At 43.6% G+C, this 12,893-nt stretch overlaps 1 protein-coding gene across 15 annotated transcripts in view; it reads right to left on the bottom strand.

Moving 5' to 3' along the window:
* Positions 1 to 12,893, bottom strand: part of OTOF (otoferlin) — a 339,399-nt gene that overhangs the window by 4,427 nt on the left and 322,079 nt on the right. For 4 of the 15 annotated variants that reach the window (XM_073561976.1, XM_073561984.1, XM_073561974.1 and 1 more), the window contains exon 46: positions 12,252 to 12,446. The exons of the other annotated variants lie outside the window; for them this stretch is intronic. In XM_073561976.1, the coding sequence (XP_073418077.1) occupies positions 12,266 to 12,446 (181 nt within the window). In that variant the 3' untranslated portion in view covers positions 12,252 to 12,265. The remainder of the gene's footprint in view (positions 1 to 12,251; positions 12,447 to 12,893) is intronic. 15 annotated transcript variants of the gene reach the window in all.

The raw sequence follows: 12,893 nt of genomic DNA, 5'->3' as shown, positions 1-12,893 counted from the left end.
TCATACCCATTAGGCTTTGCACTCATTGAAGCTCATGGGCTGTCACCCAAGAATTGGATACACAATAAGGTGTTGATGCCCAACTGATCATGGGTTGTCCATCTAGATACCAACTAGGGCTCTAGTACATAAAGGTTGTACCTCACCACCCACTTGTGGTCTCTGGGTCCACCATAATTCATAGTCTAACCTTTGAGACAACAATGCCATTAAGGGTGTGTGAAGACACAGCATTTCTTCTTAATTATGCAGATGTATTATTTCAGTAGGCCAAAGGACATGAGCTTTTGATCATATCAGACTGAATGTTGACTCTATTTGTCAATTTAAATGTTTATTGATTGGCTGCTGATTAGCTATTGTATCTGTCTTAGTATTGTTCTACTGTCCTTGAGAAACAAAAGCACAGGATATTTGAACAATGTTTGTTAATAGGTTGATGGCCCATTAGTGCTTTTCAATATGAAGGACAACATGTTGTTTGAACACTCCAGCAGTGAGAGATGGCCTCTTTCCACCTCCCCCTAAGCCTGTGGTGGAATGACTGAATGAGACGTTGTGAACTATGAAAAGGAGGTTCCGCCTGTGTTAGAGAGAGACTCTACACTACAGTAGCCATGGCTCCAAATGAACAACTACAGAGCTATTCACTGACCATCACTGAACCCTCAAAGACATTTGGAGAATCCAGGTTGGGACAATCAGGTCACCTGGCCTCATATATCAATGGATTGTCAGCTTCCTAAGCTTCTCCTTACCACCTCTCTATGTGCATACAACGGCTGTTAGTACATTTTGTTACTTGGACCCCCTTTCAGTGCTTGCTTAGTCATTGGTGCTCTGTCTGTATTTAATTTCATCATATGTACTGATTCATTAATAAAATTTATATATTTTGTCTACTCTTTGACCCCTCTTTTTGCTCGAATCAGCTTGTTGGGGTTTATTGATATCTGTATTTTTTGAGTTTTTCTGACTTACTATTAACCCCATGTTTTAGGAAAATGTTGTTGTCTAGTACCACAGGTGGGGTCGTCGGCCCTGGAAGGTCTGAAATCACAGCTGCTCTAATACTGGTGAATCAGTGGAAGGGTGAGACTCTGATTTGCACCATCTTGGGAACTGTGCTGGGACTGTTCTATGTTATTTGCCTACTGTAGTATGTGGTGCAATAAAGTATGGCCACACTGTTACCTTCACCCTGTGTTGTCTGAGTAGCATTATGCCTGCAGGAAAAGGATAGCGGGTAGAGTTGAGCGATACCGTCCGATACTTCAAAGTATCGTATCGGATGGTATCGGCCGATCTTTAAAAAAAGTATCGGTATCGCCGATTCCGATACCGGAAGTCCCATTCAAGTCTATGGGACTTCCGGTATCGGAATAAGAAAAACCCTTTCCTGCCCTTGTACAGCCTCTCTGGGGTCTGTACGGGCCTTTCGGGGGGCTGTGCCGGCCTGCCAGGGGGTCTGTGCAGGCTCCGGTGGTCTGTGCCGGCCTGCCGGTGGTCTGTGCAGGCTCCGGGGGGCTGTGCCGGCCTGCCGGGGGGCTGTGCCGGCCTGCCGGGGGGCTGTGCAGGCTCCGGGGGGCTGTGCCGGCCTGCCGGGGGGCTGTGCCGGCCTGCCGGGGGGCTGTGCCGGCCTGCCGGTGGTCTGTGCAGGCTCCGGGGGTCTGTGCAGGCATCGTCCGATGGGACTACAAGTCCCATCGGGCGATGCCTGCTACCATGACAGTGATTGACACATTAGCCAATGATGGGACAGTAGTAGTCCCATCATCCGGCTAATGTGTTAAATGTAAAAAAAAAAAAAAAAAAAAATTACATGCTACATACATACAACATGCATACTACATACATGCTACATTCATACTACATACTACATACATGCTACATTCATACTACATAAATACTACATGCAACATACATACTACATATATACTACATGCATGCTACATACATACTGCATGCTACATACATACCACATATATACTACATACATACTACATGCATGCTACATACATACTACATACATACTACATGCATACCACATATATACTACATACATACAATACATTCATACAATACATACATAGACATACAGTACATATAACATAGAGTAACATACTTACCAATACTTGTCACATTGTTCCCCGAAGCCATTGTCTTTTCCGGGATAAATATTAACATAACAAACCACAAAAATACTCACCCACGATCCGAAGCAGTCCACGAGTGTGTCCCACGACGATCTTGGGTAGAGAACTGCAGCATCAGATGATGCTGCCGTTCTCTACGGGCTGCAGGAATCCAATGACGGAAGGTAGGTATCCTTCCGCACTGTATTCCTCCGCCACTTAAAAAAAAAAAGTCCCTAGTCTCACTTTATGCCATTGCTGTGTGGGAAATTCCCACACAGCAATGGCATAAAGTGAGACTAGGGACTTTTTTTTTTTAAGTGGCGGAGGAATACAGTGCGGAAGGATACCTACCTTCCGTCATTGGATTCCTGCAGCCCGTAGAGAACGGCAGCATCATCTGATGCTGCAGTTCTCTACCCAAGATCGTCGTGGGACACACTCGTGGACTGCTTCGGATCGTGGGTGAGTATTTTTGTGGTTTGTTATGTTAATATTTATCCCGGAATAGACAATGGCTTCGGGGAACAATGTGACAAGTATTGGTAAGTATGTTACTCTATGTTATATGTACTGTATGTCTATGTATGTATTGTATGAATGTATTGTATGTATGTAGTATATATGTGGTATGTATGTAGCATGTAGTATGTATGTGGTATGTATGTAGCATGCATGTAGTATGTATGTAGTATGTATGTAGCATGCATGTAGCATGCATGTAGCATGCATGTAGCATGCATGTAGCATGTATGTAGCATGCATGTAGTATGTATGTAGTATGTATGTAGTATGTATGTAGCATGTATGTAGCATGCAGTATGTATGTAGCATGTATGTAGTATGTATGTAGTATATATGTAGTATGTATGTAGCATGTAGTATGTATGTAGCATGCATGTAGTATATATGTAGTATGTATGTAGCATGCATGTAGCATGTATGTAGTATGTATGTAGTATGTATGTAGCATGCAGCATGTATGTAGTATGTATGTAGTATATATGTAGTATGTATGTAGCATGCATGTAGTATGTATGTAGTATGTATGTAGCATGCAGTATGTATGTAGCATGTATGTAGTATGTATGTAGTATATATGTAGTATGTATGTAGCATGCATGTAGTATGTATGTAGTATGTATGTAGCATGCAGTATGTATGTAGCATGTATGTAGTATGTATGTAGTATATATGTAGTATGTATGTAGTATGTATGTAGTATGTATGTATGTAGTATGTATGTAGCATGCAGTATGTATGTAGCATGTATGTAGTATGTATGTAGTATATATGTAGTATGTATGTAGTATGTATGTAGTATGTATGTAGCATGCAGTATGTATGTAGCATGTATGTAGTATATATGTAGTATGTATGTAGCATGCATGTAGCATGTATGTAGCATGCATGTAGTATGTATGTAGTATGTATGTAGTATGTATGTAGCATGTATGTAGCATGCAGTATGTATGTAGCATGTATGTAGTATGTATGTAGTATATATGTAGTATGTATGTAGCATGTAGTATGTATGTAGCATGCATGTAGTATATATGTAGTATGTATGTAGCATGCATGTAGCATGTATGTAGTATGTATGTAGTATGTATGTAGCATGCAGCATGTATGTAGTATGTATGTAGTATATATGTAGTATGTATGTAGCATGCATGTAGTATGTATGTAGTATGTATGTAGCATGCAGTATGTATGTAGCATGTATGTAGTATGTATGTAGTATATATGTAGTATGTATGTAGCATGCATGTAGTATGTATGTAGTATGTATGTAGCATGCAGTATGTATGTAGCATGTATGTAGTATGTATGTAGTATATATGTAGTATGTATGTAGTATGTATGTAGTATGTATGTATGTAGTATGTATGTAGCATGCAGTATGTATGTAGCATGTATGTAGTATGTATGTAGTATATATGTAGTATGTATGTAGTATGTATGTAGTATGTATGTAGCATGCAGTATGTATGTAGCATGTATGTAGTATATATGTAGTATGTATGTAGCATGCATGTAGCATGTATGTAGCATGCATGTAGTATGTATGTAGTATGTATGTAGTATGTATGTAGCATGTATGTAGCATGCAGTATGTATGTAGCATGTATGTAGTATGTATGTAGTATATATGTAGTATGTATGTAGCATGTAGTATGTATGTAGCATGCATGTAGTATATATGTAGTATGTATGTAGCATGCATGTAGCATGTATGTAGTATGTATGTAGTATGTATGTAGCATGCAGCATGTATGTAGTATGTATGTAGTATATATGTAGTATGTATGTAGCATGCATGTAGTATGTATGTAGTATGTATGTAGCATGCAGTATGTATGTAGCATGTATGTAGTATGTATGTAGTATATATGTAGTATGTATGTAGCATGCATGTAGTATGTATGTAGTATGTATGTAGCATGCAGTATGTATGTAGCATGTATGTAGTATGTATGTAGTATATATGTAGTATGTATGTAGTATGTATGTATGTATGTAGTATGTATGTAGCATGCAGTATGTATGTAGCATGTATGTAGTATGTATGTAGTATATATGTAGTATGTATGTAGTATGTATGTAGTATGTATGTAGCATGCAGTATGTATGTAGCATGTATGTAGTATATATGTAGTATGTATGTAGCATGCATGTAGTATGTATGTAGCATGCATGTAGTATTTTTTTTTTTTTTTTTTTTAACATTTAACACATTAGCCGGATGATGGGACTACTACTGTCCCATCATTGGCTAATGTGTCAATCACTGTCATGGTAGCAGGCATCGCCCGATGGGACTTGTAGTCCCATCGGACGATGCTTGCACAGACCCCCGGACATCAGCACAGCCCCCCGGCAGGCCGGTACAGACCCCCACAGGGTGCACAGACCACCGGCAGGCCGGCACAGCCCCCCGGCAGGCCGGTACAGACCCCGGGCAGTCCACACAGCCCCCCGGCAGGCCGGCACAGCCCCCCGGCAGGCCGGCAGAGACCCCCGGAAGGCCCGAAATGACGGCGCATCATGATGCGCACACACCGCGCATCATGATGACGTCAGGCCGTCAATCAACTGAACTTCCGATTCCGATGCCGAATTCCGATATTGAAAAAATATCGGAAGTCGGTATCGGAATTCCGATACAGCAAGTATCGGCCGATACCCGATACTTGCGGTATCGGAATGCTCAACACTAATAGCGGGCGTTCAGTGGGATGCACCCCGGTCCATGCTGTTTCGGCTAGCAGACTAGAGCACCTGCGTCTCCACAGGGTGCGACTACCAAACCATCCTACTGCAGGATACCAATGACAACCAGTCTTACCACTAATGTTAGCCCTTCACCACTGGCTATTTCTGGAGTTGAGCAAATCTCCTGATATATAATTCTGGTAGATTCACTCAATTTAGGGAGGAAGAGCTGGTCAGAGATCTGCAGTAGGGTAGCAAGAGCAGAGAGGGCAGAGGCGTGGGTAAGATTTTTTTTTAGTCCTTTTATGGCCCTCTATAATCCAGTGAATAGTGGCTGGCCGGTCGCCAGTTTGCTGCATTGGTTCAAAGCGAATCACAAAAAAATTGTATATTGGTGAATTTTCATTTTTTCTAAATTCCAAGGAAAATTAGATTTGTCTCTAATTGGCTCACTCCTCTAGTCACTGGCCGTCCCACAGTGTAACCACCACCGCTGGTGATCATGGGGCAAATGTTACCAGTGTACTACACATAGTGCCAGACGGGGACTGAGAAGCTGCCCCCGGCTCACAAACCCCTCCAGTCCATAGACAATATCAGACACTTCTACATCCCAGATAAAGCTTCGGCCATTCTCCTGATTGGGAGAAACAAGTCCCATCATTGTTACGAGCGACCAAGGAAAACTCAACATTATACAGAGAGAATCAGCAATAAGAAGGGATTTACCAACGTCACCCCTCCCCCAACCACGCACATCGGGGACACATCACCCAACCACACACATTGGGTACACTGTTATGAACAGGTCACCGAGGAGGATGGCAGGAAAAGGCTAGGCCACCAGGAAACCAGAGAGGTTGGTATCTTAGCGGATTGCAGACCCCTGATCCTAACAACACAACTAGCAGTAGCTGTGGAGTGTACCTACGATGCCCTAGACGCCTCGGCACAGCCGGAGAGCTAACTAAGCCTAAAGCCAGAAAGGTGAAATCTAAACTGCCCCGGAGCAGATCCCCAAAGGAATAGACAGCCCCCAAACATATATTGTTGGTGAGACAAGATGAGACACAAACACAGACAGAAAATAGACTGAGCAAATGCTGAGGCCCACACTGACTAGATAGGACAGGACAGAAAAGATACTGTCTGCAATCACGTAAAAACCCTAAAAAATCCAACACATCTGATATACTAAAACACTGAGGCCAAACGACCTCTCCCCTGCTAGATCAGCACTCTGGTGTGAACTGGAAGCAAAGCAAAAGATACCAGCACAACAGGGGACTGAACAAACCAACACAAACTGCAACAAATGGAGCAGGGCCCAGCGCTGCCCCCAGCAGGGAGCACGCTGAATCCTCGCAAAAAAGCAGAAAGCAGAAAAAGGCACAACCAGATTAGATGCAGATCAGGCAGGAGACAGAAGAACTCAAAATGCACCAGGAGAAAATCACCAGCAACCACTAAGGGAAGCCTGCTCACTTATATGCTCCGAGTCAGTAATCCCAGAATCCCAATCATCGTCATCAGGTGGCAAACTTCCATCAAATTGGTCAGCTCCACTACCCCCAGTAACCACCAGAGGGAGCTCCGGCTCAGAAGTCCGATCAAGGGAATTCATAACAGTACACGTCAAGCATCCACATACATCAGATACATGTCACCCAACCACACACATCGGGGACACGTCATCCAATCAGACACATCGGGGACACATCACCCAACCACACACATTGGGTACACGTCAACCATCCACGCACATCAGGCACACGTCACCCAACCACACATCGGGTACACGTCACCCAACCACAAACATCGGGTACACTATACATCAAATACACGTCATACAACCACTCACATCGGGTGTACGATACATCAGATACACGTCACCCATCCACACACATCGGGCGTACGATACATCAGATACACGTCACCCATCCACACACATCGGGCGTACGATACATCAGATAGATGTCACCCATCCATACACATCGGGTGCACGACACATCATATACACATCGCTCAACCACACACAATGGGTACAGGATACATCAGATACATGTCACCCATTTACACACATTGGGTACACGATATATCAGATTGATAATACATGAGATACACGTCTACACTCATTGGATACACGTCACACATTGGGTACACGTCACACCTGCTTTTTTGCACAAGATCTCCACTGTGAACTTTTCCTTATCATTTCTTACTGACTGTGCTTTCCTCCTGCTCCTCTTTATCCTTCCAATCTTCTTTCTTCCTGCTCCTCTTCGTTCTTCCAATTTTCTCCTTTCCTCCTGCTCCTCTTCGTTCTTCCAGTCTCTTCCTTTCCTCCTGCTCCTCTTTGTTCTTCCAGTCTCTTCCTTTCCTCCTGCTCCTCTTCGTTCTTCCAATTTTCTCCTTTCCTCCTGCTCCTCTTCGTTCTTCCAGTCTCTTCCTTTCCTCTTGCTCCTCTTCTTTCTTCCAGTCTCTTCCTTTCCTCCTGCTACTCTTCGTTCTTCCAGTCTCTTCCTTTCCTCCTGCTCCTCTTCGTTCTTCCAGTCTCTTCCTTTCCTCCTGCTCCTCTTCGTTCTTCCAGTCTCTTCCTTTCCTCCTGCTCCTCTTCGTTCTTCCAGTCTCTTCCTTTCCTCCTGCTCCTCTTCTTTCTTGCAGTCTCTTCCTTTCCTCCTGCTCCTCTTCGTTCTTCCAGTCTCTTCCTTTCCTCCTGCTCCTCTTCGTTCTTCCAGTCTCTTCCTTTCCTCCTGCTCCTCTTCGTTCTTCCAGTCTCTTCCTTTCCTCCTGCTCCTCTTCGTTCTTCCAGTCTCTTCCTTTCCTCCTGCTCCTCTTCGTTCTTCCAGTCTCTTCCTTTCTTTCTGTTCCTCTTCATCATTCCAATCTTCTCCTTTCCTCCTGCAGTATCCTATTCCTCAGCTGCTTCTTCTGCAGGCAAACCCCTGACCCCTAGATTATGACAAGAGGGTGTGGCCAGCTGGGAGCCATCCCCTCCACTAACCAGTCTCAGTGCTTGTGTGTCCTATCTCCGATAGAGGCAGCAGGAGAACGTGGAGCTAATATAGTGGAAGGTGGAGCAGCCCACCAAAGACCCACCCACTTGCGACTGGCCCACATGGGAACCATCACACAGAACCCTCCCACCTGACTGATGAAATCATAGGATCACCTGGCTGAAAGCCTCTTCCTCTATTTCAGGAAGTCGGTACAACTCAGCAAAGCCATGTGTGATACATTTTAGCTGTACGATCATGAAAGGTCGGTCACAAATTTGAGGTCACTACATCTCATTCTTGTAAAAGGACACCATTTGACATATATACAATTTTGCTCTCAAGCTTCAAATCAACAGATTTCTTCTCCCTACCCACCAAAAAAAAAAAAAAAAAAGTTGAAAATATGTCTACCCTTCTTCCTGAGAATTCTTCAGTCCCAGACTCCTCGTGGGCGGGCCGGGGACACTTCCTCTGTGGTCAGTAAGGTGGATCTCCACCTCAAGTATAAATCCCTACACCCAAAGATCACAAGCAATCGGTTGGAATTCTGCTGCCACGGTGGACGAGGCGCCCGGTCCTGCCGTACAATGAGGTCGGTTTGGTTTTTCATTCCTGCTTCCCCTTAATGCGGAGTTCTCCCGCACTCTCTGTCCTCGGGGGGAGGCCGCCTCTTGGGTGCCATAGATATCATGCTGTTTGGAGGAATATACAGACACATCTTGTTCCATTTTTACTGCTTTGCGCCCAAGAGTAATTGGGTCATGGAAATCTCGGTGGTGACCGCACATAAATATTTCACCATGAAACCTGGTTTGATAAATAGGAAAAGCCTCAAAAATAGTGAGAAAATCTGGTTGGGAAATCCCGACACGGGATAACGCTGACTATTCAGCGCCGTCACCCGCTGGTTTGGATGTCAGTGCCCTCGGGGAAGCGGCTGGACTGTGGGTCAGCGTCACCCGCCGACTCCGGTATTAAAGGGAAAGTGTCATCAGGAAACAATCCAGAACTTAAATCAAGTCTTTATGTTAATGTTAATTTTTCAATTTTCTATATTATAATCCATGTAAAAAAAATGTTTTAGCTGTTTTCACATTGGTCACTGGGTCTAATATTATACTCACACATCCTGCTCTGTGCAAAAGACTTTTCAGCAGTTTCATTATCATCACAAACTCATTAACATGATCATAATGACTGATAACACAGGATCCACCATTCACAATAGTAGATGTCACAGCTCACCTCCTCCTCTTCCTATACAATGACGGATAACACCTCTATATACAAGAAGTAACACATGATCCACCATTCACAATAGGTGATGTCACAGCTCACCTTCTCCCGTACAATGACTGATGACTCCTCTATATACAGTGAATAACACAGGATCCACCATTCACAATAGGTGATTTCACAGCTCACCTCCTCTTCCTCCTGTACAATGACTGATGACTTCTCTATATACAGTAGATAACACATGACCCACCATTCACAATAGGTGATGTCACAGCTCATCTCCTTCCTCCTCCTGCACAAAGACTGATAACACCTCTATATACAGTTTATTACACAGGATCCACCATTCACAATAGGTGGTGTCACAGCTCACCTCCTCCTGTACAAAGACTGATGACACCTCTATATACAGTAGATAACACATGACCCACCATTCACAATAGGTGATGTCACAGCTCATCTCCTTCCTCCTCCTGTACAAAGACTGATAACACCTCTATATAGTTTATTACACAGGATCCACCATTCACAATAGGTGATGTCACAGCTCACCTCCTCCTCCAGTCCAATGACTGATAACACCTCTATATACAGTAGATAACACAGGATCCACCATTCACAATAGGTGATGTCACAGCTCACCTCCTCCTGTACAATGACTGATAACACCTCTATATACAGTAGATAACACAGGATCCACCATTCACAATAGGTGATGTCACAGCTCACCTCCTCCTCCTCCTGTACAATGACTGATAACACCTCTATATACAGTAGATAACACAGGATCCACCATTCACAATAGGTGATGTCACAGCTCACCTCCTCCTGTACAATGACTGATAACACCTCTATATACAGTAGATAACACAGGATCCACCATTCACAATAGGTGATGTCACAGCTCACCTCCTCCTCCTGTCCAATGACTGATAACACCTCTATATACAGTAGATAACACAGGATCCACCATTCACAATAGGTGATGTCACAGCTCACCTCCTCCTGTACAATGACTGATAACACCTCTATATACAGTAGATAACACAGGATCCACCATTCACAATAGGTGATGTCACAGCTCACCTCCTCCTCCTCCTGTACAATGACTGATAACACCTCTATATACAGTAGATAACACAGGATCCACCATTCACAATAGGTGATGTCACAGCTCACCTCCTCCTGTACAATGACTGATAACACCTCTATATACAGTAGATAACACAGGATCCACCATTCACAATAGGTGATGTCACAGCTCACCTCCTCCTCCTCCTGTACAATGACTGATAACACCTCTATATACAGTAGATAACACAGGATCCACCATTCACAATAGGTGATGTCACAGCTCACCTCCTCCTGTACAATGACTGATAACACCTCTATATACAGTAGATAACACAGGATCCACCATTCACAATAGGTGATGTCACAGCTCACCTCCTCCTCCTCCTGTACAATGACTGATAACACCTCTATATACAGTAGATAACACAGGATCCACCATTCACAATAGGTGATGTCACAGCTCACCTCCTCCTCCTCCTGTACAATGACTGATAACACCTCTATATACAGTAGGTAATACAGGATCCACCATTCACAATAGGTGATGTCACAGCTCACCTCCTCCTCCTGTCCAATGACTGATAACACCTCTATATATAGTAGATAACACAGGATCCACCATTCACAATAGGTGATGTCACAGCTCACCTCCTCCTGTGCAAAGACTGATAACACCTCTATATACAGTTTATTACACAGGATCCACCATTCACAATAGGTGATGTCACAGCTCACCTCCTCCTCCTTCTGTACAATGACTGATAGCACCTCTATATACAGTAGGTAATACAGGATCCACCATTCACAATAGGTGATGTCACAGCTCACCTCCTCCTGTACTATGACTGATAACACCTCTATGTACAGTAGGTAACACAGGATCCCCCATTCAGAATAGCTGATGTCACAGCTCACCTCCTCCCCCTCTCTTCGTCTGCTGAGTATTGGGTCTAGTGATCAGGGTGAAAGTGATGATTCTGGCACAGGAATATGACAATTATAACAATCGACAATTACAAGAATCCATTTAACACCTGATGTGACCAGACTCGACTTCCGATGACACTTTCCCTTTAACCACCCGTGAGTTTTTATTAGCAGATATTTTCGTTGTATTCACATATTCTTCGTTCATCTTTTATTGTGTCAAGCTGATAAATTTTAATAAAACTTTAAAAAAAAAATAAACTTAAAAGGAATTACTAGAAGGTACAATGCAATGTGGTCTCCGCCTGTCCTGCGCCGCACAGAGTCACTCTGCTCCATATCACACCCCCACAAGTAGTTGTGTGCCGCCATATGGTGCACCTGTGAGCAATGATTCTCTAAGGTGACATATTTCCATAGTGTGGCACTTTTCCTACAAGCATTTATCCTCTGTTTGCCCTCATTTACTGTACACAGGCACACAGAGGTGCAGTGTAGGTAAATGGCACCATGTGGCAGTATTACAGGTCTGCACGTCACAAGTATATCAAGCAGCCACCGTCTATTCCAGAGAATTTGGCCATACCAGATCCTGCGTGCAGAGCCTCAAGGAATGTATAGTAAATGGAAGAATGACATGAAAAAAGCGGAAAGACAGTACCATCACAGATGTCCTCAGACTGCAAGCATTTTCTTTGCCAAGTATCCAGGAAAAGAGTAAAGGAAGAGTCCCAGCATGAGAAGGAGGAGGATGAGGATGAGAATTTTCAGAATCAGCCAGCGGAAATTATTCCAAATGAAGTAGCGCAGAGACTTCAGAGGGTTGAGAAACCAAATGAAACTGGTGTCTGGCCGACTGGTGCGGAGGAGATGGCGGTGACGCGGAAAATCAGGAAGGAGGAAGGCGCGGATGAGAGAAAAAAAGGAAGGAAAATGAGAAAGTCAATGAAAGATATAATGGAACATGAGTGGAAGTCAGAAAACTAGAGGCAATGATCCCATCTAACCCAACATTACTGGAAACCAGTGGAGAATATACCTATGGGGGCTTCTTATCTCTTTATCTCAGAAGAAATCTAGAACTTTTCGACCTTAAAGATATTTAAAAGATTTGTGGGAAATAGAAAATTAGGCATTGTGAAGGTCTAACTAAATGTTGCCACAAGCCTAGGGACTGTGATTGCGCTAAACCCTCAATGGATCTACCCATAAAGAACTACAAACCCTACTAGGGTTCACACTGTACGCTCTACTGAACGGTTTCATAAACTGCTGCATGTCTCATCCATGAAGACTCCATGTT

Source organism: Dendrobates tinctorius, unplaced genomic scaffold, assembly GCF_039654945.1.
Source record: "Dendrobates tinctorius isolate UK_male_01 unplaced genomic scaffold, ASM3965494v1 ptg000332l, whole genome shotgun sequence".
Taxonomy (NCBI): domain Eukaryota; kingdom Metazoa; phylum Chordata; class Amphibia; order Anura; family Dendrobatidae; genus Dendrobates; species Dendrobates tinctorius.
This window is presented reverse-complemented; position numbering and strand designations above follow the sequence as displayed.